Source organism: Macaca nemestrina, chromosome 1 (assembly GCF_043159975.1).
Source record: "Macaca nemestrina isolate mMacNem1 chromosome 1, mMacNem.hap1, whole genome shotgun sequence".
Taxonomy (NCBI): Eukaryota; Metazoa; Chordata; class Mammalia; order Primates; family Cercopithecidae; genus Macaca; species Macaca nemestrina.
In genome coordinates this window covers 119,129,187-119,154,830 of record NC_092125.1, presented here as the reverse complement: position 1 = coordinate 119,154,830, position 25,644 = coordinate 119,129,187, and the positions used below count along the sequence as shown (strand labels likewise).

At 41.7% G+C, this 25,644-nt stretch overlaps 1 protein-coding gene across 2 annotated transcripts in view; it reads left to right on the top strand.

Moving 5' to 3' along the window:
• The first annotated feature begins 1,355 nt into the window (after positions 1-1,355).
• The window catches only part of LOC105479159 (homeodomain interacting protein kinase 1), a 49,262-nt gene continuing 24,973 nt past the window's right edge, over positions 1,356-25,644 (top strand). The window contains exons 1-3 of one of the 2 annotated variants that reach the window (XM_011737006.3): positions 1,356-1,493; positions 12,587-13,664; positions 25,256-25,379. In XM_011737006.3, the coding sequence (XP_011735308.1) occupies positions 12,589-13,664; positions 25,256-25,379 (1,200 nt within the window). In that variant the 5' untranslated portion in view covers positions 1,356-1,493; positions 12,587-12,588. Of the gene's footprint in view, positions 1,494-2,385; positions 2,404-12,586; positions 13,665-25,255; positions 25,380-25,644 lie in introns of those variants that run through there. The other variant, XM_011737005.3, reaches the window with a different exon arrangement.

Here is a 25,644-nt window from a genome sequence, read left to right as displayed (position 1 = left end):
GTAACCCTACTTCTCTAGGGAAATAAACTTCCCTGTTCCAGATAAAATGGAACTGCTCCCCGTGTTGTTAAGCCAGAGAGAAAGTCAAATGACTTCCCTTAAAAGGTACTTTAGCACATTTTACAAAAATTATAGGTTTTTTTGGTGTGTGTATGTTATGGGGATCCAAGGAAATCAAAGATGTTAATGAGTGAGATCTGAGAAACAAAACTTGATAGTAGAATTTTGTCTTAGCCACATCTGCCCTTCTCTTCAGAGAGTATATGCAAATACCGATGGTGCCGGACAGTCACTTTCTAGGGCTCAGATCACTGCTGCCTCTAGCACTTGTGGGATGGAAAAAATGAAGAGATTACAGTTGCCTTAAAAATGTCCCCCACTTCAAGAATCTGAATATTTTACACAGCAGGAGATATATCGGAAGTCCTACAGAATCTCTTGATTTTGGGAGGTCGCAACTGCTTTTCCATTAGGATAACCTAATTTTCAGTGTCCTTTTTCTCAGAATGTTGTGCCAACGCGTTCTGTTTCCTAAATACCCAGCCTTACTTCCTTCTGGTAGAGGCAAGAAAATTATGCTAGCATTCGCTCACTGCATGTTTTGAGCGTTTAAGTTCAGATTACAGCTATTCTCTTCCTAATGTAAACACAGGTTCCCAAGGCGGCAATGGGAGACTCCACTAAGGGGCTCTTGACGTACAGGGAGACTTCCAGATAGGGTACACAGATGTCACATTGCTAGAACGTCTCTAGACGGCAACGAAACATTAAAACCTAACCTGAGGTAATCCCTCACCGGCAGTGGAGCTCCTCTGCTAGGCACTGTCTTCCTGTACACTGCCCAGGCTCTGGGGGTGTCACACTAGACTGGTGATGTCACACTAGCTGGGATGACATTTTACAGTTGGATCCCCTACCACTGCCAGGCACCTTTAAATCACCGCGGAGTCTACGGTGCGGAGGGGGCGGGAAGCCCAGCCCCCGCACTCGATCCACGCTGGCTCCCCACGGAGGCCCACCCACTCCCACTGCGATCAGTACTATGCGGTCGTCCTAGAGAGTCCATTCATCTGCACTTCCGCCTCAGTAGGTGTCATGGCGCGGGGCGGGTGAATAGTTCCGGCGAGGCGGGGCCGTCCGGGTTGAGGGGCGGCCGCTCGGCGTTCCGCTCGTCGGGTCTGGCGACAACGGCGGCTGCGGAGCAAGGGGCCCGGCGGTAGCCCCGGACGGCAGCAGGAAGCCGAGGCGGGAGCGCGCGGGGCTGAGGCGGCGGCGGCGGCGGCGGGAAGGGGCTGGGTGGTGGAGCGGGCGGGAGGCTGAGAAGGCTCCCCCTGCGGGACGGGCGCGGGGACGGCTCCGGGGGGCGGGGGCCGGGGCCCGGGCCGGCTCGCGCGGGGGGTATGATGACCCGGCGGCGGGGCCCCAGATCTCGTCTCCTCCGCCGCCTCCTCACGGCAGCCCCAGCTCGCGGCTGAGAACCAGACACACCGGCGGTGAGTGGGGACCAGCAGGAGGGGGCCTCGGCGGGGAGGGACTTCCCCTCAGCTCCCCGAGGCGGGGCCGGCCGCCGGCTCTCTTGGGGCGCCTAGCCTGCGGGGGGCGCCTTCCTCAGAGGGCCCCTGCCCGGGACCGGGCGCCGCGTCCTGCGGCCCGGCGGCTCGCGGCCGCTGAGGGGATTGCGTTCCCAGGAAGGTGGGCAGGCTCTGGGCTGTTTTTCGGGACAACTCCCCCTGCCTCCTGCCACTTCTCGCCTGGGCGTGTTGTCCTTAAGTGACAGGGGACCGCCTTGCGTCTTCTCACTCGGCCGGTTTTTCCCCGGCTGTCGTGGCAGGTTCTCAGTGTGTGGCTTGTGCGTGTGTATTTCACAGCTCCGCTTATCACCATGATTTTGGGTTATTTGTGCTGTTTGGGACCAGGAAGCCGTGCCTGGAGCGGACGACAGTGGGATGGGTGTGGAAGCTTTTCTGTCGTCTTCGCTGATGTTCTGTAGTCGTTAGGCTTGTAATTTGTAATGACGGTGGAGACTAGGTGAGACCAGCCCACCTAATGTATATCTGTGCAAGGCAGATCTAGAGGTCTGGCCCAAAGGGAAACTTTTGCTGTCACCACTTTCAAAGCTTTCGTTAAAAAAACAAAAAAGGAAAGGTGGAGAAACAACCAAAATTCTGGTAAGACCCACACTGTTCACAGGTCTGTGGGGAAGAGTCCCCTTTTTGTGCCTAGCAACCAAGACCTGGAGTTCTGTCTCCAGGAGCGTTGGTCTAACCTCCAGTTTGTTGTGGTGACGAGCAGCGAGCAATGGCCTGTGTTTATGCTGGGCGAGCTTTCTTTCCTGCTTAGGGAGGGGAGTTGAGGATGGGAGGATGGGGGTAGGGAAGAGGGGGAGAACACCCCCAGGCTCCAGTAAGTTTTGTCTTTACTTAACCACTGATTCTGTTGTAGGTAGACTCATTTAGAGGCAGTCCTAGATGCTCTTTCTTGTCTATTAGTGACACTTTGGGAATTCTCAGTAATTGCATCAAAATAATACTTTCAGCTATAGACTCTCTGTCCCAATCTGTCCTTTATCTTGTTTCTTAGTAACTGGTGAAAACAGCAGTGTGGCTTCCTGCTCCTGATGAAATGGGGTTAAATTAAGTGGCTGATGCCCTCAGCAAACCTACAATTTTCCTTTTGTTTGTGTAAAGCTATTTTTGATTTCTGGTCTGTAGGGTTTTTGGGTTTTTTTTTTGTTTTTTTTTGTAAGATTATAGAGAATGCAAACCATTACTAGGTTTTTAAATATAGAAGCCTAAAGCTTTCTATAAAACATTTTAAAATCTAACAAATCATTTGACTTAATTTTCATTATTCATCTGGTGATTTTGGATCTTTACATGCAATTATCTCAGGGTTCTGTGTTATAATGCTGGTATGATGAAGGGTGTCATTGACTTTTAAGATACTGTTCCTGGCTTGAAGGATATTTTAGTAAAGTACTTGCGGTTGGAACTGGAGGCAGCCAAGCCAGTAAAGCATCTTAGAATAAAATGGTGAATGAGATCTTATAAATATACTGACTCTGGTTGGCAAGTAGAACTTTTGCTGGTGATACCTTCATAAATAGTTTATCCTATCTCTCGACACTGTAGTTTTGTGGATTTTAGAGCAAGTTTGTTGGTAACTTGAGAGTTCAAACCAAACCAGAACTTCCTTCTAAAAGAAAAAGATAATCTCAAAGTTCACAATTCTTTGGAAAATAGACTTCTTTCATTCTCTGCTTTTGTTTTTATAAGCAGAGCTCCATCAATGATTTGTTGGTACAAATCAGTGAGTCATACCGGCCTTGTGAAGTTCTTACACTTGGAACTTGTGCAGCTTGTTATATATTGTAACTGGTCTTGTAATTTGAAGTAATTTTGCAAACATGAGCTGCTTGATCTGCCACCTGCATGAGGTATAACAGCAGTCTGTATTTTTTAGGTCTTTTAAAAAAAAGTTTACTATTATTCCTCCCGTTTTCTTCCCTTCCTCTCCCTTCGTGCCATTCTGAACACAAGTCATCAAGATTATTTTCCTTTGAGTACCACTTCAACAATCACTGGTTTGTCTTTTGGTTCCTTTTGTTTTTGTTCCTGATCTTCCTTTTAGTTGTTGGAACCCAGCTCCTAAATGCCTAATATATTCCTGTAGTGCGTAATTTGGCACTTCAGAAATTTATATCCTGTTTTCATATTTTTCTTTCTTTTTCATGTGTTTTATCATTTCAGCAACATTTTAAGTTCTTTGAAGGTAAGGAAACTGACATTTCTTTTAGATTCTTTAAGGGTACCTGGTACAGTGCTTTCCCAGAGTGCTTAAGGAAAAGGAATGAGAAGACCTGGATTCTTTGCCAGCATTGCTACTCATTAGCTCTGGGTAAAACTCGTTTGGCCTTTTTGGATCTGCTTTTTTTTTTTTTTTTTAATTTGAGACAGGGTCTTACTTTGTCACCCAGGCTGGAGTACCATGGTGGGTTCAGGCTGGAGTGCCGTGGTGGGTTCAAGTGATTCTCATACTTCTGCCTCCTGAGTAGCTAGGACTACAGGCACTACAGGCACGCACCACCATGCCTGGCTAATATTTGTATTTTTAGTAGAGATGGGTTTTTGCCATATTGGCCTGGCTGGTCTCGAACTCCTGACCTCAAGTGATCCACCTGCCTCGGCCTCCCAAAGTGCTGGGATTACAGGCATGAGCCACCATGCCTGGTCTGGATTGCCTTTTTCTCATCTTGGAATTAGGGGGTTTTAGCATCTTTTAAGGTCCCTTTTATCTGTAAGAGTTCCAGTACTTTTTTGCCAGTGTCTTCTGCTCCAGTTAAATATATCTCCTTACTCTACACAGCTTTTTATTTTTCCACATCCTTTGGCGTACTAGCATAGCAAAAGTCATCTCATTCTTCTGAAAGAGCCTCCTCCATCTTCCATTCTCCAAACTGCTATTGCCTTACTTAAGTCCCGTTTTCCTTCAGCTTTTGCTGGCATATTGTTTATATTTCATATTCGTCTCTGCTTTGTTAATTTTAACTTTTTTTATCCTGGAAGCTCCTCAAGGTATAGTTTTCTTAATTCTAAACTTTATAGACCTATAGACCGTCATGTGCAGGTACTAAAATATGGTACCTTTTTACTAAATACAAAGCACTTTTTTTTTTGGGGGGGGGGATGGAGTCTCGCTCTGTTGCCCAGGCTGGAGTGCAGTAGCATGATCTTGGCTCACTGCAAGCTCCGCCTCCCGGGTTCACGCCATTCTCCTGCCTCATCCTCCCAAGTAGCTGGGACTACAGGCGCCTGCCACCACACCCGGCTAATTTTTGTATTTTTAGTAGAGATGGGATTTCACCGTGTTAGCCAGGATAGTCTTGATCTCCTGACCTCATGATCTGCCCGCCTCAGCCTCCCAAAGTGTTGGGATTACAGGCGTGAACTACCACGCCTGGCCAAGCACTTTTCTTTTGTTCTGTTGCCATAGTCATTCCAAATAAATCTCAGTGAACTATTGATTTTGATACAAAGCAACAGCCTCTGCCACATTGAAGAAGTAAGCTTTAAGTACAGACTAGAAGGGTAAGTGAAAGTTAGGAAAAGAAAAGTCTAAGGGGAAAATGAACTTCAGAGAGGAAACGTGTTGAAGGAACTAGGGCCAGAGAAGGCAAGGCATATTGTGGGAACCCAGAGAGACTTGGTAGTATTGGAAGAGAAAGTTCCTGGGGAAAAGCGCAGATGAAACAAGGCTATGCAAGTAATCATGGTCCAGATCTTGCAAGGCCTGGTAATCCAAAATAGGAATTTTTTGGTCTTTTTCCTAAGTTTTTAAGTGGGGGACAGATACACTTTTTTTTTTTTTTTTCCAGCTGTGCATTTTTAAAGCTTCAGTTGAAAGGTGAATAATGAATTGGGAGAGGGGAGCTTAGAAAAGGGGCTTGAGGATAGCATCATGGCTCACACCTGTAATCCCAGCACTTTTGGAGGCTGAGGTAGGTGGACCACTTGAGCCTAGGAGTTTGAGACCAGCCTGAGCAACATGGTGAAACCCTATCTCTACAAAAAATACAAAAAAATTAGCGGGGCGTGGTGGCATGTGCTGGTAGTCCCAGTTACTCTGGAGGCTGAGGTAGGAGAGTGGATTGAGCCCTGGAGGTCAAGGCTGCAGTGAACGAACCATGATCATGTACTGCACTCCAGTCTGGGTGACAGAATCTCAAATAAAGGGGGGAAGTTGAAAGTACAGTTTGGAGGAAACCAGTTAAGCTGTTTAAGTATGGAATTGTGCAGTAGAGGTGGAGAAAACTTAGGAGAGTAGAGAGGTGTTTGTTGGAAATAATTTTCTTCCCAAACTTGTCTCACTTTGGTTTTACAGAAGGTGTACTCTTATCATCTGTAAAAATATGTATCAGAGTATGTGATCGACAGTATGTACACCTGTGTTCATGTCATCTGAGGATAAGTGCTAGAACAAGAAATCAATATATAGTACAGTTTTTAGGTCATTTGGCTAACCAACTGTTTAATTGTATGAAGGAGGCAAAGATGACATTGAGCAAAAGCAACAGGAATTTATTACTGGTGTGTCAGGAAAAAGGTTACTGAGGGGTAAGGACAAATCAATGGAAAATGATTACCTTGGTTGTCATATCCAACTGTTCCATTCAGGGTTATAATATTTGGATGATTTTAATAAGATTATCTACCTATAGTGCTTATAGTGTGGAGCACCCAGTAAACGATGTTAAATGAATGTGACCATGCCAGGGAGTGGGAAAGTTGTTAATCTGTTTTTGAAAGCCTTGGATTCTAGCAATTATCTTTTAGCAATAAATACAAGTACCAATGGCCTTTTGCCCATCATTGCTAATTTGGTATTAATGCACTGGGCAAATTTATCATTATATTGAGATGACTAAGTCCTTGGAAAGTCAGGTTTGAAATGTAAAGACTTCATTCATTGCTGGAGTCAAAAGGTGCAGCATTTTCAGGAAGTCAAAAATAGCTTTTTATGCCAGGTACGGTGGTTCACACCTGTAATCTCAGTATTGTGGGAGGCCAAGGCAGGGGGATTGCTTTAGAGCAGAAGTTTGACACCAGCCTGGGTAACATAGTAAGACCTCATCTCTGAAAAAAAAAAAAAAAATTAGCCAAATGCGGCATATGCTTGTAGAAATTAGCTAAGCGTCCTGGTGTATGCCTGTAGTCCTAGCTACTTGGATAGCTGAAGCAGAGGATTGCTTGAGCCCAGGAGTTCGAGGTTACAGTGAGCTGTGATTACACCACTGCATTTCGGCCTCAATGACAGTAGCGAGAACCTGTCTCAAAAAAAATAAAAATAATAAAATAAATAAATAAATAAATAGCTTTTTTAAAAAAAAAACAAAAACTTTTAGGTTCAGGGGTACATGTGCAGGTTTGTTACATAGGTATGTCACAGGGGTTTGGTGTACAGATTATTTTGTCATCCAGGTAATAAGCATAGTGCCTGACAGGTATTTTTTCTGATCCTCTCCCTTCTCCCACCCTCCACCCTGAAGTAGACCCTAGGCCCCAGTGTCTGTGGTTGACCTCTTTGTGTCCATGTGTTCTTGTTCTTTAGCTCCCACTTATAAGTGAGAACAGGCAGTACTTGATTTTCTGTTCCTGTGTTTGTTTAGGATAGTGGCCCTCCAGCTTCATCCATGTTGCCTGTTGCTGCAAACGACATGATCTCCTTCTTTTTTATGGTTGCATAGTATTCCATGGTGTATATGTACCACATTTTCTTTAGTCTACTGTTGATGGGCATTTAGGTTGAATTTCATGTCTTTGCTATTGTGAATAGTGCTGCAGTGAACATGTGCTTGTGTCTTTATGGTAGAATGATTTATATTCCTTTGGGTATATACCCAGTGATGGGATTGCTGGATCTAATGGTAATTCTGTTTTAAATTCTTTGAGGAATTGCCACACTGCTTTTCACAATGGGTGAACTAATTTATACTCCCACCAGCAGTATAATTGTTCCCTTATCTTCACAATCTTGCCAGCATCTGTTATTTTTTGACTTCTTAGTAATATTCATTCCGACTGGTGTGAGATGGTATCTCATTTTAGTTTTGATTTGCATTTCTCTAATGATTAGTGATGTTGAACAATTTTTCATACGCTTGTTGACTGCAAATGTGTCAAAAATAGCGTTTTAATTTATTGGGTTGCTATTCACATTGAATTAAAAATATCTGTAATTTGCCTCATAGATTCTGATATATAGTAAGTTTTCCACAGGTGTTAATTCTGTTTTTGTTGTTGTTTGAAAGCTCTCCACCTAGGAAGAGACTTGCCCCCCGACTTGCAAAGGCAGGTTTGATGGAACATAGTATCTTTATCCTGTGTCTAGAAATTGCTATTTTAGCTGAATTTCAGAGTAGAGTATAAATAAGAGTCTGTTGGTTTTTCTAGGCCATTGTGATTCTGTATTTTCTTCTCACCTTGTGTTAATTGAGGTCAGAATGAGTCTCAGCCACATTGTAAGAGCCCTGGTGGTCCGATACTGACTTTTTGTACGTCACACCCTTGCTGTGGGGAAGACCAGTGAAAGAATTCTGAGTTGTCCTTTCCCTTTGGGTGAACTAAATTTGTCCTTATGGATAAAGATTATAATCATTTAATATTAAAACATTCTGAAAAATGTCCTAGAACTTGTGCTTTTTTCAATGCGCAGTGTGAAGATCTGAAATCATAAGTAATCTTTTATTATGTTTTTTGGGTAAAAAGTTGGCAATAATGTTACTCTGCTAAATGCAAAATTTTATAGAGTATCTAGTTACGAATACTTGTTTTTTTTTTTTTTTTTTGAGACGAGTCTCGCTCTGTCACCCAGGCTGGAATGCAATGGCATGATCTCGGCTCACTACAACCTCCGCCTCCCAGGTTCAAGTGATTCTCCTGCCTCAGCCTCCTGAGTAGCTGGGATTACAAGTGCACGCCACCACGCCCAGCTCATTTTTGTATTTTTAGTAGAGATGGCATTTCACCATGTTGGTCAGATTGGTCTCAAACTCCTGACCTCATGATCTGCCTTCCTTAGCCTCCCAAAATGAATACATTTTTAAAAATTTGGTATTTCATGAATTCTTTTCAGTATTATTACTTTTATGACCCCCCCATTCCTAGACAGTTGCTGCAAACTGCGAATTTTCTATTTAGATTCTTTCACTACTTTCAGTTACATAGAAGTCATGTTTATGTTTTTTGATAGATTGTTAAAATTAGCAGGTGAGGCCGGGCGCGGTGGCTCAAGCCTGTAATCCCAGCACTTTGGGAGGCCGAGACGGGCGGATCACGAGGTCAGGAGATCGAGACCATCCTGGCTAACACGGTGAAACCCCGTCTCTATTAAGAAATACAAAAAAAACTAGCCGGGCGAGGTGGCGGACGCCTGTAGTCCCAGCTACTCGGGAGGCTGAGGCCGGAGAATGGCGTGAACCCGGGAGGCGGAGCTTGCAGTGAGCTGAGATCCGGCCACTGCACTCCAGCCTGGGTGACAGAGCGAGACTCCGTCTCAAAAAAAAAAAAAAAAAAAATAGCAGGTGAACAATATTAACATTGTTAATGGAAAACAAATTTAGAAAATTTGCTTCCTTTTGTTGTTCAACAGGTTGGCTTAATTTTATGACAAGAAATACTTATATTTTAATAGGTGCATTTTGTAAAGGAGCTACTTGGTTTCAGATTTTTCTTTTATTATGTTTGGTATTTCAGTGAAATAGAACAAGATGATTTGTAAATTCAGTCTCACAGTTAAATTGTACTGACCTTAACTTTTAATTTGTACTTTTTTCCCTCTTCAAAGTTTATGTAAATTATGGAAACTCTTAAAGTAAATCTCAACTGGGTTTTAGAAATTGAAGGCAGAGGATTTGTTCTTTCCAGCTGACTAGTCCAGTGCAGGTGGTTTCTAGTTGTATTCAGGCACAAAGAAATGCACATACTGCCTTTTGATGTTCTGTAACATCCTTTGTCATGTTTCCTTCCTTTCTTCTTGTGTGTGTTTATTCTCTTGTGATTAGTAACGTTATACTATATGGATTGGAGTAGAGACCTCCCCCATGACTCAAGGACCACACAGATAAAAGGGAGGGAAGACATTAAAAAAAACAAAACCAAGGACCAAGCATTTGAAGATACTGCATTTGAATATGAGTGGTAGGGAGTTGTATTTAATAGATAGGAGATTGGTAGGCAGGGGTCAAGTAATTCATCCAACAGATATTGAGTATGTATATATTGTCAGTCTGTAGTAGGCTTTGGTGGTATAAGAGAAGAGCAAGACAGAGATGGTACATGTCCTAGAGCTTATACTGTAGTTGGGAATGTAGCATTAAAGAAATGCTTTCAAGTTAACAGGGTGCTGTGGGAATGCATGGTAGGGGCAGGGGATGATCATAGGGAGCATTTCTGCATGTGGCAGAGGTGACAGAGGGCAGTTTTCGCAGCAGAAAGTCTTAAACATATTTAGAGGGCCTGGAGGTGAGTGGCCTTCCAAGAACTAAAGAAAGAAGGGCAGTGTGGCCAGAATGAGGGTTGGGGGAAGGGAATCAAAGTGGGGAGATGTTGGAAGGCAGCAAGCAGATTTTGGAGTGCATTTTAAGGCAGGTTGAGACAGTTTTTTTTTTTTTTTTTTTTTTTTTTTTGAGACAGAATCTAGCTCTGTTGCCCAGGCTAGAGTGCAATGGAGTGATCACAACTCACTGTAGCCTCAATGTCCCAGACTCAGATGATTTTCCTGCTTCAGCATCCTGAGTAGGTGGGACCACAGGCATGTGCCACTTATACTTGGCTTTTTTTTTTTTTTTTTTCCAGTAGAGATGGAGTCTCCCCATGTTGCCCTGACTGGTCTTGAATTCCTGGGGCTCAAGTGATCCTTCCACCTTGGGCTCCTAAAGTGCCAGGATTACAGGCATGAGCCACTGTGCCTGGCCTAATTTTTCTTTTCTTTTCTTTTTTTCTTTCTTTCTTTTTTTTTTTTTTAATGTTAATGCTTCCCAGGCTGATCTTGAACTTCTGAGCTCAAGTGATCCTCCTGCCTGGGCCTCCCAAAGTGCGGGAATTACAGGCATGAGCGACTATGGCCAGCCAAGTTGAGTATCTTGGACTTTATCTCCAAAGCAATGAGAAACCCTGGGCGAAGGGGAAGCAAGATGGTTAAGAAGAGAGAGCGGTTATCCGATTTGCATTGTTTAAAAGCAAAGATCTATTAAGTGGATTAAAGGAGATTAGTTTGGAAGCTACTGTCAGTTTGAACTAGAATGGTGCCAATAAGGTTAGGGGAAAAGGGCTGATTTGAAATATACTTAGGAGGTGGGGGGCAGTGGCTCACGCCTGTAATCCCAGCACTTTGGGAGGCTGAGCGGGGTGGATCACCTGAGCTCAGGAGTTTGAGACCACCCAGGCAACATGGTGAAAACCCATCTCTACTAAAAATACAAAAAAATTAACCGGGTATGGTGGCGCACGCCTCTAGTCCCAGCTACTTGGGAGGCTGAGGCAGGAGAATCGCTTGAGCTCCAGAGGCGAAGGTTACAGCGAGCCGAGATTGCGCCACTGCACTCCAGCCTGGGCTACAGAGTGAGACTCTGTCTCAAAAAAAATAAAAATAAAAAAAAGAAATAAAAGAAATATACTTGGGAGATGAAATGGATAAGATAGAGATTAGATGTGGAGGAATAAGGGAGAGGAATGAGTCGGGATAATAGTATTAAATATGTGTTAGACACTATCACTTTACAGGTATTGAATCATTTAATTCTCAGAACAACCCCATGAGGTAGGTATTGCTATCACCATTGTGTAGCTGAGGAAACAGACATCCTTGATTTTTTTCTTTTTTTTTTTGAGAAAGGGTGTCACTCTTTCACCCTGGCTGGAGTGCAGTGGCACGATCACAGCTCACTGCAGCCTCTACCTCTGGGCTCAGGTGATCCTCTCACTTCTGCCTTCTGAGTAGCTAGGACTACAGGCATGTGCCACCATGCCTGGCTAATTTTTTTTGTTTGCTTTTTGTTGTTGTGTGTGTGTGTGTGGGTGTGTGTTTTAGAGATGGTTTCACCATGCTGCCCAGGCTGGAGCTCCCTGATTTCTGGCTTGAGGCACTGGATGTGTAATGGCATCTCATAATTAAGATAGAAAACTGAAGGTGGGGTGGAGGCTCATAAGTTTAATTCTGAATGTATTGAATATGAGGTATTTATAAAATATCCAAGTTGCAGTGTTAAGTAGTCATTTGGATATCGGGTTTGGAGTTCAAAGCGAGAGAATTCTGGGTTAGAGATAGAGATTTTAGTCTTTTGCAGATGACTAATTCTGAGGAGTAATTATTAAAAAGGGGGAAAGTGTAGAGCAAGGAAAGAGGGATTACTATAGAGCCCCAAGGCATATGAAATCGGATGGTTGAAAATGGAGAAGATAAATATGAAATGGCTTGTATGCTATGTCAGATGTTTGGACTTTATTCTGAAAAGATAGCTTTCAGTTTAATCTTTGGGCATATTGAGCTGGAAGTGTCTGTGGGATATTCAGGGACAGAAAGCTGGACTATTCTTTATCCTTTCCTCATATTTTTCTGCTAACTTTCCTTAGTTCTTCAGAATATACTCCCTAGCTTTCTCATCATCCTGGTTACTTTTTTTTTTTCAATTTTAGTATTTTTATACTAGAGACAGGGTCTCACTATGTTGCCTAGGCTGGTCTTGAACTCCTCAGCTCAGGAGATCCTCCTGCCTTGGCCTCCCAAAGTGCTGGAATTAAAGGCTTGAGCCACTGTGCCTGGCCCATGCTGGTTACTTTTTTCTCTTAAAATGTGGTAGACAGTTGAATGCATTTTATGTATGACTTGAGCAGAGTGGATAATCTTCACTTTGTCCAGCAGGTTCTGTACACTGTTTCTATGAATATAGGCCCAGATTGAATTAGTTTTTGAGGAGAACATTATTACATCATGTTTCTTTTATCAAGTAAAAGTGTGTGTGTATACGTTTTAAACCTAAGCCTTGTATCTCTTATCCTTGTGGTTTAATTCCTCCTTTCTCTCAATGTAGGTATGGCATCACAGCTGCAAGTGTTTTCGCCCCCATCAGTGTCGTCGAGTGCCTTCTGCAGTGCGAAGAAACTGAAAATAGAGCCCTCTGGCTGGGATGTTTCAGGACAGAGTAGCAACGACAAATATTATACCCACAGCAAAACCCTCCCAGCCACACAAGGGCAAGCCAACTCCTCTCACCAGGTAGCAAATTTCAGCATCCCTGCTTACGACCAGGGCCTCCTCCTCCCAGCTCCTGCAGTGGAACATATTGTTGTAACAGCCGCTGATAGCTCGGGCAGTGCTGCTACATCAACCTTCCAAAGCAGCCAGTCCCTGACTCACAGAAGCAACGTTTCTTTGCTTGAGCCCTATCAAAAATGTGGATTGAAACGAAAAAGTGAGGAAGTTGACAGCAACGGTAGTGTGCAGATCATAGAAGAACATCCCCCTCTCATGCTGCAAAACAGGACTGTGGTGGGTGCTGCTGCCACAACCACCACTGTGACCACAAAGAGTAGCAGTTCCAGTGGAGAAGGGGATTACCAGCTGGTCCAGCATGAGATCCTTTGCTCTATGACCAATAGCTATGAAGTCTTGGAGTTCCTAGGCCGGGGGACATTTGGACAGGTGGCTAAGTGCTGGAAGAGGAGCACCAAGGAAATTGTGGCTATTAAAATCTTGAAGAACCACCCCTCCTATGCCAGACAGGGGCAGATTGAAGTGAGCATCCTTTCCCGCCTAAGCAGTGAAAATGCTGATGAATATAATTTTGTCCGTTCATACGAGTGCTTTCAGCATAAGAATCACACCTGCCTTGTTTTTGAGATGTTGGAGCAGAACTTATATGATTTTCTAAAGCAAAACAAATTTAGCCCACTGCCACTCAAGTACATCAGACCAATCTTGCAGCAGGTGGCCACAGCCTTGATGAAGCTCAAGAGTCTTGGTCTGATCCACGCCGACCTTAAGCCTGAAAACATCATGCTGGTTGATCCAGTTCGCCAGCCCTACCGAGTGAAGGTCATTGACTTTGGTTCTGCTAGTCATGTTTCCAAAGCTGTGTGCTCAACCTACTTACAGTCACGTTACTACAGGCAAGTGGCAAATGCTGAAAATTGTATCTTAGGCTAGAGTTCTGTCCTTATATTTAACATATACCCCATAGCCTACATATAGCAGTGAATTTGTTTATAGATTCTGAGATAGAAATAGGATATGTTTTAGCTCATTCTGTGTGTGTGGCATTCCTATATATGACATTTTCTTATTTCTGAAATTTTATCTAGCACTGGAAAAATTAACTCAGTCTGATTCTGAAAGTTGTTACTAGTTGAATTATACTACCACCTGGTTCTTTTCTTTATTATCATTATACCTCATTTTCCCATTTTATTTATTTAATTTATTTATTTATTTTGAGACGGAGTCGCGCTCTGTTGCCCAGGCTGGAGTGCAGTGGCACAATCTCGGGTCACTGCAAGCTCCGCCTCCCGGGTTCACGCCATTCTCCTGCCTCAGCTTCCTTGAATAGCTGGGACCACAGGCACCCACCACCATGCCCGGCTAATTTTTTTGTATTTTTAGTAGAGACGGGGTTTCACCATGTTAGCCAAGATGGTCTCGATCTCCTGACCTTGTGATCTACCTGCCTCCGCCTCCCAAAGATCTGGGATTATAGGCGTGAACCACCGCACCCGGCCTATTTATTTATTTTTTTGAGATGGAGTTTCACTCGCCACCCAGGCTCGAGTGCAGTGGTGTGATAACGGCTCACTCAGCCTCCACCTCCTGGGTTCAAGTGATTTCTCCTGCTACTCCTGTCCCGAGTAGCTGGGACTACAGGTGCCTGCTACCATGCCTGGCTAATTTTTTTATATTTAATAGAGATGAGGTTTCACCATGTTGACCAGGCTGGTTTCAAACTCCTGACCTCAGGTAATCTGCCTGCCTTGGCCTCCCAGTGATTACAGGCAGGAGCTACCATGCCCAGCCATTTTCCCGTTTTAAAGAGTCTTGAAATATACAAAGATATTTATTTATTTGTAATGAATCTGAGCATATGCTGCTGTTTTTTCGAAGCTCTTACCTTGGCAGGTAAAATAACTTGGGAATAACTCCAGCTTTAACTCTAGTAACATTTTATTCTTTTACATTTTCTTCTGTAGTAGCATGAATTGGATTAGATGATTGCTACAGTCTCTTCCTGTCTTAACATTCTCTAAATACTTTGAACTTATTGGGTTATCCTAGAATGGCCTTGACCCAAGTACCTTACACTTTAATGATATATATTTCTAGATTGATACTTTTAATGTAGTTACCGTTTTAACATATAATAATTATTGGGACAGTATGTAAATGCTGATATATATACTTTTGTCTATATCATAACCAAGGCTTTTAAAATGTGCTTTTTGTCAGCACCCATTTACTTACTTGCCTAGTTATTAATTTTAAGGAATCTAATACTTAGTTTTAATGGCCGTACATTAAATACAAATCATGTAAGCATCCAATCAAGAAGTGAAATAATAAACAAAAACATAGATAACCTATAAAATATGTTTATAAGGAGCTATACATGCCAGATACCTGTAATAAAATTTGAGGAAATAGAAATTCTGAATTAATAATTTTATATTATGTGTGAAAATAATATGAAGATATTTTAACCCATGCAAGGACTCAGAAAAAATGTCATCTACATGTTTACTTTTTTAAAAACATTGTGGTAAGATCTTTGTAATAGGAAGTTTACAATTTTAACCATTTGGTACCACTCAGTATGTTAAGGATATTCACAGTGTTGTGTAACCATCACCACTATTTCCAAATGTTTTCATCACCCAAAACAGAAATTCTAACCATTAAGCAATAACTCCCTATTCTCCCTTCTTCCTACCACTGGTAATCTTGATTTGACTTTCTGTCTCTATGAATTTGCCTATTCTAGATACTCCTTGTAAGTGGAATCATACAATATATGTCTTTTTGTGTCTAGTTTATTTCACTTAGCATAATGTTTTTGAGGCTGATCCATGCTGTAACGTGTATCAGAACTTCATTCCTTTTATGGCTGTATAATATTCCATTGTTTGTATATACCACATTTTGTTTATCCATTCATCTGTTGGTAGATATTTGGGTTGTTGCTACCTTTAGGCTGTTGTGAATAATGCCACTATGAACATTGGTGTACAAGTATCCTAGTCCCCATTTTCAGTTCTTTTGGGTATATAACTAGGAGTGGAATTGCTGGGTCACATGATAATTCTATGTTTAACTTTTTGCAGAATTACCAAACTATTTTCCACAGAGGCTGCACCGTTTTACATTCCCACCAGCAGTGGATGAACATTCCAGATTTCTCCACATTTTCTCTAACATTTGTTATTTTTTTTATTAAAAAAAAATTGTTTGTTTATTTTTACAGAGACAGGGGCTCCCTCTATTGCTCATGCTGGAGTGCAGTGGCGCGATCATAGTTCATTGTAGCCTCCAACTCCTGGGCTTGAGCAATGCTCCCTCCTCAGCCTCTCAAGTAGGTAGGACTAGTCACACTCCACCATACCTGGCTAATTACTATTATTTTACTTTTTGTGGAGATGGGGTTTTGAGGGTCTCATTTTGTTGCCCAACCCGGTCTCAAACTACTGGCCTCAAGCCATCCTCCTGCCTCAGTCTCCCAAAGTTCTGGGATTACAGGCATGAACTACCACTCCTGGCCTTGTTTTGGTTTTTAAATAATAGCCATGCTTTTTTTTTTTTTTTTTTTTGAGCTGGAGTTTCACTCTTGTTACCTAGGCTGGAGTGCAGTGGTGTGATCGCGGCTCACTGTAGCCTCTGCCTCCCGAGATTCTCCTGCCTCAGCCTTCCGGGTAGCTGGGACCACGCGGGCACCTGCCACCACACCCAGCTAATTTTTGTATTTTTAGTAGAGATGGGGTTTTACCATGTTGGCCAGGCTGGTCTCGAACTCCTGACCTCAGGTGATCTGCCCTTGGCCTCCCAAAGTGCTGGGATTATAGGCGTGAGCCACTGCGCCTGGCCAATAATAGCCTTATTTTTTTTTTTTTTTTGAGATGGAGTCTTGCTCTGTTGCCAGGCTGGAGTGCAGTGGCACGATATGGGCTCACTGCAACCTCCACCTCCCAGGTTCAAGCAGTCCTGCCTCAGCCTCCCGAGTAGCTGGGACTATAGGTGCCACCATGCCCAGCTAATTTTTGTATTTTTAGTAGAGACAGGATTTCACCATGTTGGCCGGGATGGTCTTGATCTCTTGCCCTTGTGATGCACCGGCCTCAGCCTCCCGAAGTGCTGGGATTACAGGCATGAGCCACTGGGCCCAGCCAATAATAGCCATTCTTATGGGTGTGAAGTGGTATCTCACTGTGGTTTTGATTTGTATTTCCCTAATGATTAATGATGTTGAACATTTGTTTTATTTTGTTTTGTTTTGAGACAGAGTCCCACTTTGTCATCCAGGCTGGGGTGCAGTGGTGCGATCATGGCTTACTGCAGCCTTGACATCTCAGGCTCAAGCAGTCTTCCCACCTTAGCCTTTCGGTAGCTGGGACTATGGGCATGCACCCCCACACCTGACTAGTTTTTTGTAGTTTTAGTAGAGACAGGGTTTCACCGTGTTGCCCAGGCTGGTCTCAAACTCATAGGCTCAAGTGATATGCCCGCCTCAGTAACCCAAAGTGCTGGGATTACAGACATGAGCCACCATGCCCAGCCCGGCATTTTTTTATGTGTCTGACATTTGTATATCTTCTTTGGAGAAATGTCTATTTAAGTCCTTTCCTCGTTTATTGAATTGGGCTTTTTGTTGTTGAGTTGTATAGTCTATATACTAAATTTTCATCTATTCCTTGGGTTGCCTTTTTACCTGTTGATAGTGTTTGACACGGAAAAGTTTTTAACTTTGGTGAAGTGCAGTTTGTCTACTTTTTCTTTTGTTGCTTGTGCTTTTGGTGACTTACCCAAGAAGTCATTGTTAAATCAAAATCATACAGATTTTCCACTGTTTCCTGCTAAGAGTTTTATAGTTTTAGCTCTTTTATTTCAGTTTTTGATTCTTTGTTGATTTTTGTCTGTGGTCCAAGTTACAAATCCAGTGTAATTCTTTGGCATGTGACTATTCAGTTCTTCAAACACCATTTGCTGAAAAGACTGTCCTTTCTGCATTGGGTGGTTTTGGCACACTTGTTGGAATCATTTGAACATATATACAAATAATTCTTATCTTCTATTGCTTTCCCATTTTCAGTTTTGGGCTGTCTATTCCATTAATCTATGTATGTCTGTATGCCAGTACCACACTGTTTTGATTATTGTAGCTTAGTAGTAAGTTTGAAATCAGGAAGTGTGAGACCTCCAACTTTATTCTTTTTCAAGATTGTTCTGGCTATTTGGGGTCTTTGAGAGTCCATATAAATTTTAGGATGGGTTTTTCTATTTTATACAAAAATCATAATTACTTTTTATTAAGGATAGCATTGAATCTGTAGATTGCTTTGGGTAGTGTTGACAGCTTAATATTAAGTCAGTCCATCCTTATTTCTTTATATCTTTTTACAGTTTTTTTTTTTTTTTTTTGAGATGGAGTCTTGCTCTGTCGCCCAGGCTGGAGTGCAGTGGCCGGATCTCAGCTCACTGCAAGCTCCGCCTCCCAGGTTTACGCCATTCTCCTGCCTCAGCCTCCCGAGTAGCTGGGACTACAGGCGCCCGCCACCTCGCCCGGCTAGTTTTTTGTATTTTTTAGTAGAGACGGGGTTTCACCGGGTTAGCCAGGATGGTCTCGATCTCCTGACCTCGTGATCCGCCCGTCTCGGCCTCCCAAAGTGCTGGGATTACAGGCTTGAGCCACCGCGCCCGGCCTTTTTACAGTTTTATAAAACTGGTGATTTTTACTTGAGGTGAGGTAAAGAAACTCTTAGAGCCTTCGTTTTCTGGTTTTATGCTGCCCTAGGCAACCTTGGCTAACTTTAAGAATCTCATCTCCATTTATTTATTTATTTATGCCTTGGGAGATTTAAGTTCCAACTACATTTGCTTTTTAATACTCTCCTTTGAGCAGTCTCACCACCAGCCACACCCACATACATATATATAGCATACTCTACTGGTGAACTGAAGAGTTCAGCACAGCATCCCATTTTGAGTCCTCAGGAGGGACTAGGCAGACCACAGCTGAAGGAGGAAGGCTGATCAGCTTTTCCTTTCTGTCTTCACTGTGTGTACAGGTGTTCTTTAAGTACTTGTTTGCCCTGTCAAAGACAAAGTGCATTCTCTTGTGATAACAGAGTAGTTTTTAAATTGAAAAAGAGAGAGCAATAGGAGATAAATATTTTTTGACTTTGTTATAATTGGGGCTTGTTAATACAAAATAAAACGAATTATTTGACTGCTTAGCTTTCTGTAATATGTAATTCTTTTGAATAATTTTCAATGTTAGGTTGCTGATCTTTGTATTTTTTTATCCTTTTAATTTAAGCTGTCAATTGATTCATTTTGGTTTTTTTTTTTATAGAAACTACAATTTTCAAATCTTCAAAGTTACCTTCGACAAAGCTTTCTTTAAATTCACTGCATTATAGTTGTTGAGTGTAATTTTAAGTGGAGCTAAGTTTGCCTCTTAAAAACAGGAGTTCATTCTGTGTGTTACTGAGTAATTACTCTGTATACTGAAGTTCAGTACCCAGGGCTTGACTGTGTTTAGGATTTAACATGAGTGTTCTGTTGTGTCACAGTAATACTTGATAATGAGCCTAAGGCAGATGGAATAGCAGCTCAGGCATTCCTTCTTTATCACTAGTTTTATCCGCAATGGTCCTCTTAAGCTTCTTTCATGTTGCTTTGTTGCTGTATTAGAGACCATTAAGTCCTCACCCTTCTGTCTTTCAAAAAACCTCTGTGAAATCCTTTTGGCTGGTGAAGCATTCTGACTCCAAAGCTAGTCCTCCTCTTACCCTCCTTTTTAGTTTACATTGCATTGTCTTTCTGATAACTTGCCAAAGTATTATCAGCTCACATAAATTTGCCACCTCGCTGTGTCCATTGGTCCTGGGCATGGCTAAATGATTCAGGCAGTGGAAATAATATACTTTATTCTCTGGCTCACTGTAAATGTGCACAGACTCCAAGCAAAGCTCCTGTCTTTGGGGCTTGAGTTTTAGAGACAAAGGTTTGCCATGCTTACAAGCTGAATGTTTTTCCCTACTGAACTAGCCAGCCTTTATTTCAAGCTGAATCACTTTGTTACTTATGGAAGGAAAAGGTCTAGAGAAGGAGAATGTATCTTCCATTTATCCTAGACAAACAAACAATCTAATTTCCTCTGACAGTCAAACTATAGTTTCACCTAAGCCACTGATGCAGGAAGTTAGGTTTTAAGTAACCTCTGTAATCTGGTAAGTAAGTAGGTTTGATGTCTCTGAGATAGGAAGAAAGAAATGAGAATGTTCATGGAAATAATCAGTGATTTGTGTTAAGTGATTCTAACCTTAGCTTGCTCTGGGTGCCAGTGAAATTAACCTCAACAATGTTGGTTGGAAGAATTTTTCAACTTAAAGAAGTTTGAAGCTGGGGAACCAAAAGGCAGGGATTGTTGTTTCTATCACTTAACTGTAATAACTAAAGCCTGTTTAGTATTTGTTTTTTAAGGATGGGATGTGTCTTCAGAGAGGAGACTTGCCGTCTTCAAAGCACAATCAATGCCATTTTCCTACTGAAGTGAACACGGCCAGTGTTAAACAGTTTCTTTCACTTTCCTGTGCTTCTGTAGATAACCTTTTTTACTGCCCAGTTGTTAGAATGTTAAAGCTGGAAAGGGACCTGGAAGAGTAATTATCTAACTCCGCTTCCTTATTATACAAATGAGGTAGAACCAGAATTTTACTTGTCTATAGAGTTTATACTGAGGGATTAAGAAATAATGAGGCCAACAGGAAAGATGTAATGAAAATAATTCTAATAATTATAATCTGGATGCACAGTTTAAAGTATTCAGTTCTTAGAGATGAACCTGCCCTAGTGATGCCTTACTGTTCAGTAAAGTAGAAAATAACTTGTCTTTTTGCTTCGTAGAGTTTGGGTAAGTCTAACATTTATAGGCCCAAATAATACAAAGCCCTCAATGAACTAAGCAGCCTTACTGGTTTTTTGTTTATTTTTGAGACAGGGTCTCAGGCTGGAGTGCAGTGGTGCAATCATGGCTCACTGCAGCCGTGACCTCCTGGGCTCAAGTGATCCTCCCACCTCAGCTTCCCGAGTAGCTAGAACTACAGGCACGCACCACCATACCTGGCTAATTAAAAAAATTTTTTTGGTAGAGATTGGGTCTTGCTGTGTTGCCCAGGCTGGTCTCAAACTCCTGCTTAAGTGTTCCTCCTGCCTTGGCTTCCCAGAGTGCTGGGATTATAGGTGTGAACTGCCGTTTCTGGCTGTATATATATATATATTTTTTTTTTTTAACTGCTTTCCTTTTTTGTTTTTCCTTTTGCTATTTGCCTTTTTATAAGGTGGATATGGTAGAGTTGCTGTTTTGACTGAGCTTTTGCTGGAAATCCTTAACTGCTTTTGTCACTCCAAAAGCAGGGTGAGACCAAATGAAAAAACTTTCAGCCAATCTTCAGTTTGTTTTTAAAAAACGGGACTTGGGGGCTGTGGGAAGTGATATTTTCCTTAATTTCCCAGAAAACTTTAAGCTCTAGACAGTTATATTATTGCTACCTCCCCCCCCCGCCCCCCGACGCAGTTTCTCTCTTACGCCCAGTCTGGAGTGAATTTATGTAATCTCGACTCACTGCAACCTCCACCCCCTCAGGTTCAAGCAATTCTCCTGCCTCAGCCTCCGGAGTAGCTGGGATTACAGGCACCTGCCACCACACCCAGCTAATTTTTGTATTTTTAGTAGAGACTGGGTTTCACCATGTTGGCCAGGCTGGATTTGAACTCCTGACCTCAGTCTATCCACCCATCTCGGCCTCCCATAGTGCTAGGATTACAGGCGTGAGCCACTGCGCCTGGCCTATTATTGCTGCCTTTTAAAAAAGGAAGTTATAGAGTGGCCTGGCCATTCTTTGTGACCTGCCTTTTGGACTTTAAAATGTCTTTCTAGTATGGTAAGAATAGCAAAATCAATATGCTGCCCTCCAATTGATGCTTTGGAATGTTCTAAACCCAGTTTTTATTTTGGCACATAGCCAGTTGTGCTCCCCCTGCCAGCTATTTTTGGCACTGTCATGAACTTGGAAATTAATGATTCTGCTCACTAGGAGTAGAAAATTTTGTTCCTTTTCAATTTTAGAAAAGCTTTTATGTTGTTTCTGGGTAGTCTTACTCACTAGCTTATTAATGCGCTTGTCAAACTTGTGCAGTGTTAAAAACATGCCCTTATGGTTGAGATTTCATTGAACTCTGAAATTCCATCAGTAATATGTGCTTCTAGCCACCTGTAACAGGAATATCACTTTTGAGGGTTACTTCTTCTCTTTTTTCTTTTCTTTTTTTGAGACAGAGTCTTACTCTGTCACCCAGGCTGGAATGCAGTGGCAGGCACCATGTCGGCTTACTGTAACCTCCGTCCTGGGTTCAAGCAATTCTCCTGCCTCAGCCTCCTGAGTAACTGGGATTACAGGCACCCGTCACCACGCCTGGCTAATTTTTTATATTTTTAGTAGAGATGGGGTTTCACCATGTTGGCCAGGCTGGTCTCAAACTCCTGACCTCAAGTGATCCACCCGCCTTGGCCTCCCAAAGTGCTGGGATTACAGGCATGAGCCACCACACCTGGCCAGTTATTTCTTTGGTAAACAAAACCACAGTTCAAATTAAATACTACAAAAACTGATGATATTGGTTGTTCCATCCATAGCTGTTAAAAAGTGTAAGCCTGAAGAGGCTTGGGTTGACTGCTATTTCTGTTTAAGGATCAGAAAAGCTTTCAGGCCCTGTGGAGTCCCCAGATTTACTATTTTCTAAGGGCCACTATTTATGTATAAATATTAGGGGGGGATTTTTTTTCTTTCCTTCTATGCCTAGTTTGCTTAGATGGGGAGGGATATTCTTACTTAGGGAAATTATATTCTCCATGCTTAATCCTTGCCTTCCCTCAACCCCCTGCACATATACACAAAGCAACAATAAGCACATATCACTTGAAAGTAGTTTGAGAAACCTAAGTATTCTGTGAGGGGACATGGCCAGTTAGATGGTTCTTCATGGAGAGATCTGTTTTCCATTTAACTCCTGTTACATGAGGAATCTGGATCTGGATCTGGATCTGGAATGTCCTTATAGATTGTAATTCCATGACTTGTAAGAAGGAAAGGAAATTCTTTGGAGAAGATGATCAAGTGCCTAAGAGCCGAAATCTTGGATCCAGATAGCTTGAGTACCATCCTTTTTCTTTTGTTGAGATGGAGTCTTGCTCTGTTGCCCAGGATGGAGTGCAGTGGCACGATCTCAACTCACTGCAACTTACGCCTCCCGAGTTTAAGTAATTCTCCTGCCTCAGCCTCCAAGTAGTTGGGATTACAGCCGCCCGCCATCATGCCCAGCTAATTTTTGTATTTTTAGTAGAGATGGAGTTTCACCATGTTGACCAGGCTGTTCTTGAACTCCTGACCTCAAGCAGTCCACTCACCTTGGCCTCCAAAAGTGCTGGGATTACAGGCGTGAGCCACTGCGCTAGCCAAGGGCACCATCTTTTAGTAGTTGTATAGCCTTCAGCAAGTTACTTTAACCTCTTGGTGCCCAGTTTCTTCATCTGTAAAATGGAGAATAATATTTTTATTACATAGAATCTAAGGTGCCATTGATTATAAGATACAACATTATTTTTGTATCACTTAAAAAAGGAAAAGCACTGCCATTAAACTAAAATATACCATCATTTGTAAGAATCTTAATTTCAGAGGTGCTGAAATGTAAAAAGATGTGTATCTTAGAATTGATGACGTATAATAATAATACTTTGATAGGATTGTTGTAAGGATTAAGTGACTCAACATTTATAAAGAACTTAGAACAGTACATGGCACACAATAGGCACTATTTATGTGTCATTTATTATTATTGTTATTAGTGTTTACTATTATTTTCTTTTTGAACCTACTTATTGCTTAATTACTCACAGTTTGACAATTGCCCTTGTATTCCACCATGTCAAGTATAAATTTATATATATGAGTATGTACTTTTACTTATTGAGAAACAGTGTAATGCATAATATACTCAACTCTGGAGCCAGACTGCAGGGATTCAAGTCCTAGCTCTGCCACTTATTTGACTGTGACTCTAGGCCAATAACTTAATATTTCTTTTTCTCAATTTCTTTTTATACAATGGGGATAATTCTATTTTAGTTGTGTTCATGTATATAAAGGTCTGAGTTTATGGATTACCTTAGTCATCTTTTTAAGGTTCCCTAGTGTTTTATTTCTCACTTGGACTGTTAATGAAAATGAATATTTCTAAAAAGCACACTGAAAGTTCAGAGTCTTAAAATAATGGTAATATAATAATGTTATTATATCTAACACCTATTAGTATTTACCATGTGCCATGCACTGGTGTAAAAGCTTTCATGTATTTATTTAAGCTTCACAACAACTCTTGTGTGGTGGGAACTCTTACTGTCACCATTTTATAGATGAGGAACCTGAGGCACAGAGATATCAAGTAATACACCCGCAACTGTTAAATGATGGTACTAGGATTCAAACCCTGACAGGCTGGCTCTAGAGAGTGTGCTGTCAACACTATGTCTCTTCAGAAGGCCTTTCTTATTTTTTTTTTTTCCAGAAGGCATTTCTGTCATGAGGAGTTATTTATTGACCAGGGTTTTTTTTTTTTTTCGCTCTGTCGCCCACGCAGGAGTGTAGTTGTGTGATCTTGGCTCACTGCAACCTCTACCTCCTGGGTTCAAGCGATTCTTTTGTCTCAGCCTTCTGAGTAGCTGGTATTACAGGCGCCCACCACCATGCCTGGCTAATTTTTTTATTTTTAGTAGATTCGGGGTTCTGCCGTATTGGCCAAGCTGGTCTCGAACTCCTGACCTCAGGTGATCCGCCCGCTTTGGCTTCCCAAAGTGCTGGGATTACAGGCAAGAGCCACTGTGCCCAGATGACCAGGTCTTTTAATTGATTTTGTGTGTGTGTGTGTGTGTGTGTGTGTGTGTGTGTGTGTGTGTGATTGAAAAGTTTCTAGGAATAATAATAAGATCTATTATCCCTTATCTGTGATTGCAAAATTCAGAAAACTCTCATAAATGAAAATTGTTCTTTAAGTTTGGTACAAATTCATTTAATTGGCAAGGCCTGACTTGAACCATTGTAAAGCTATTTGAAGTCTTTATTTAACCAATTTAGTATGACTGTTCCATGTTTTGTTGCAGAAATATTAATGTGTTTGATTATAGGGCACTGCACTGAACTCCACTGGGATTATTATATAATATGTACTTTGTGTTCTGCATTACCTTTCTGAAATTCAAAATATTCTGTATTCCAAAACACATCTGGCCCTGAGTTTCAGATGATAGATTGTATACCAAAGATTTTTTTCCATTTCATTGAATAAATATTCCTTTAGCTAATACTAAAACAGGACTTAGTCATGTAGTTAATTTTCCCAAATAATGTTTATTTTTTTATCTGATATTTTTTGTTTTTGCTAGAGCTCCTGAAATTATTCTTGGGTTACCATTTTGTGAAGCTATTGATATGTGGTCACTGGGCTGTGTGATAGCTGAGCTGTTCCTGGGATGGCCTCTTTATCCTGGTGCTTCAGAATATGATCAGGTAAAAGTGTTTATTTGGATGGAAATAGAATGCAAGTAGTTACTTGTGAAATAGATTCTAGAGAAAGAGAAGTACTAAGTACTACTGAAGTATTTAGATAATAGGGAAAGAGTAGTCCAATTACTACTAAAGAACTTTTTAAAGAATAGTAGAATTTTCTCTTCCTGCCTTTTAGGCTAAAGTATGTTTGCAATTCTATAATAAAAAAAAGAATTTTATTTTATATTACTTAAGGTTGATACTTTGCTAGATCTGTAATGATTTA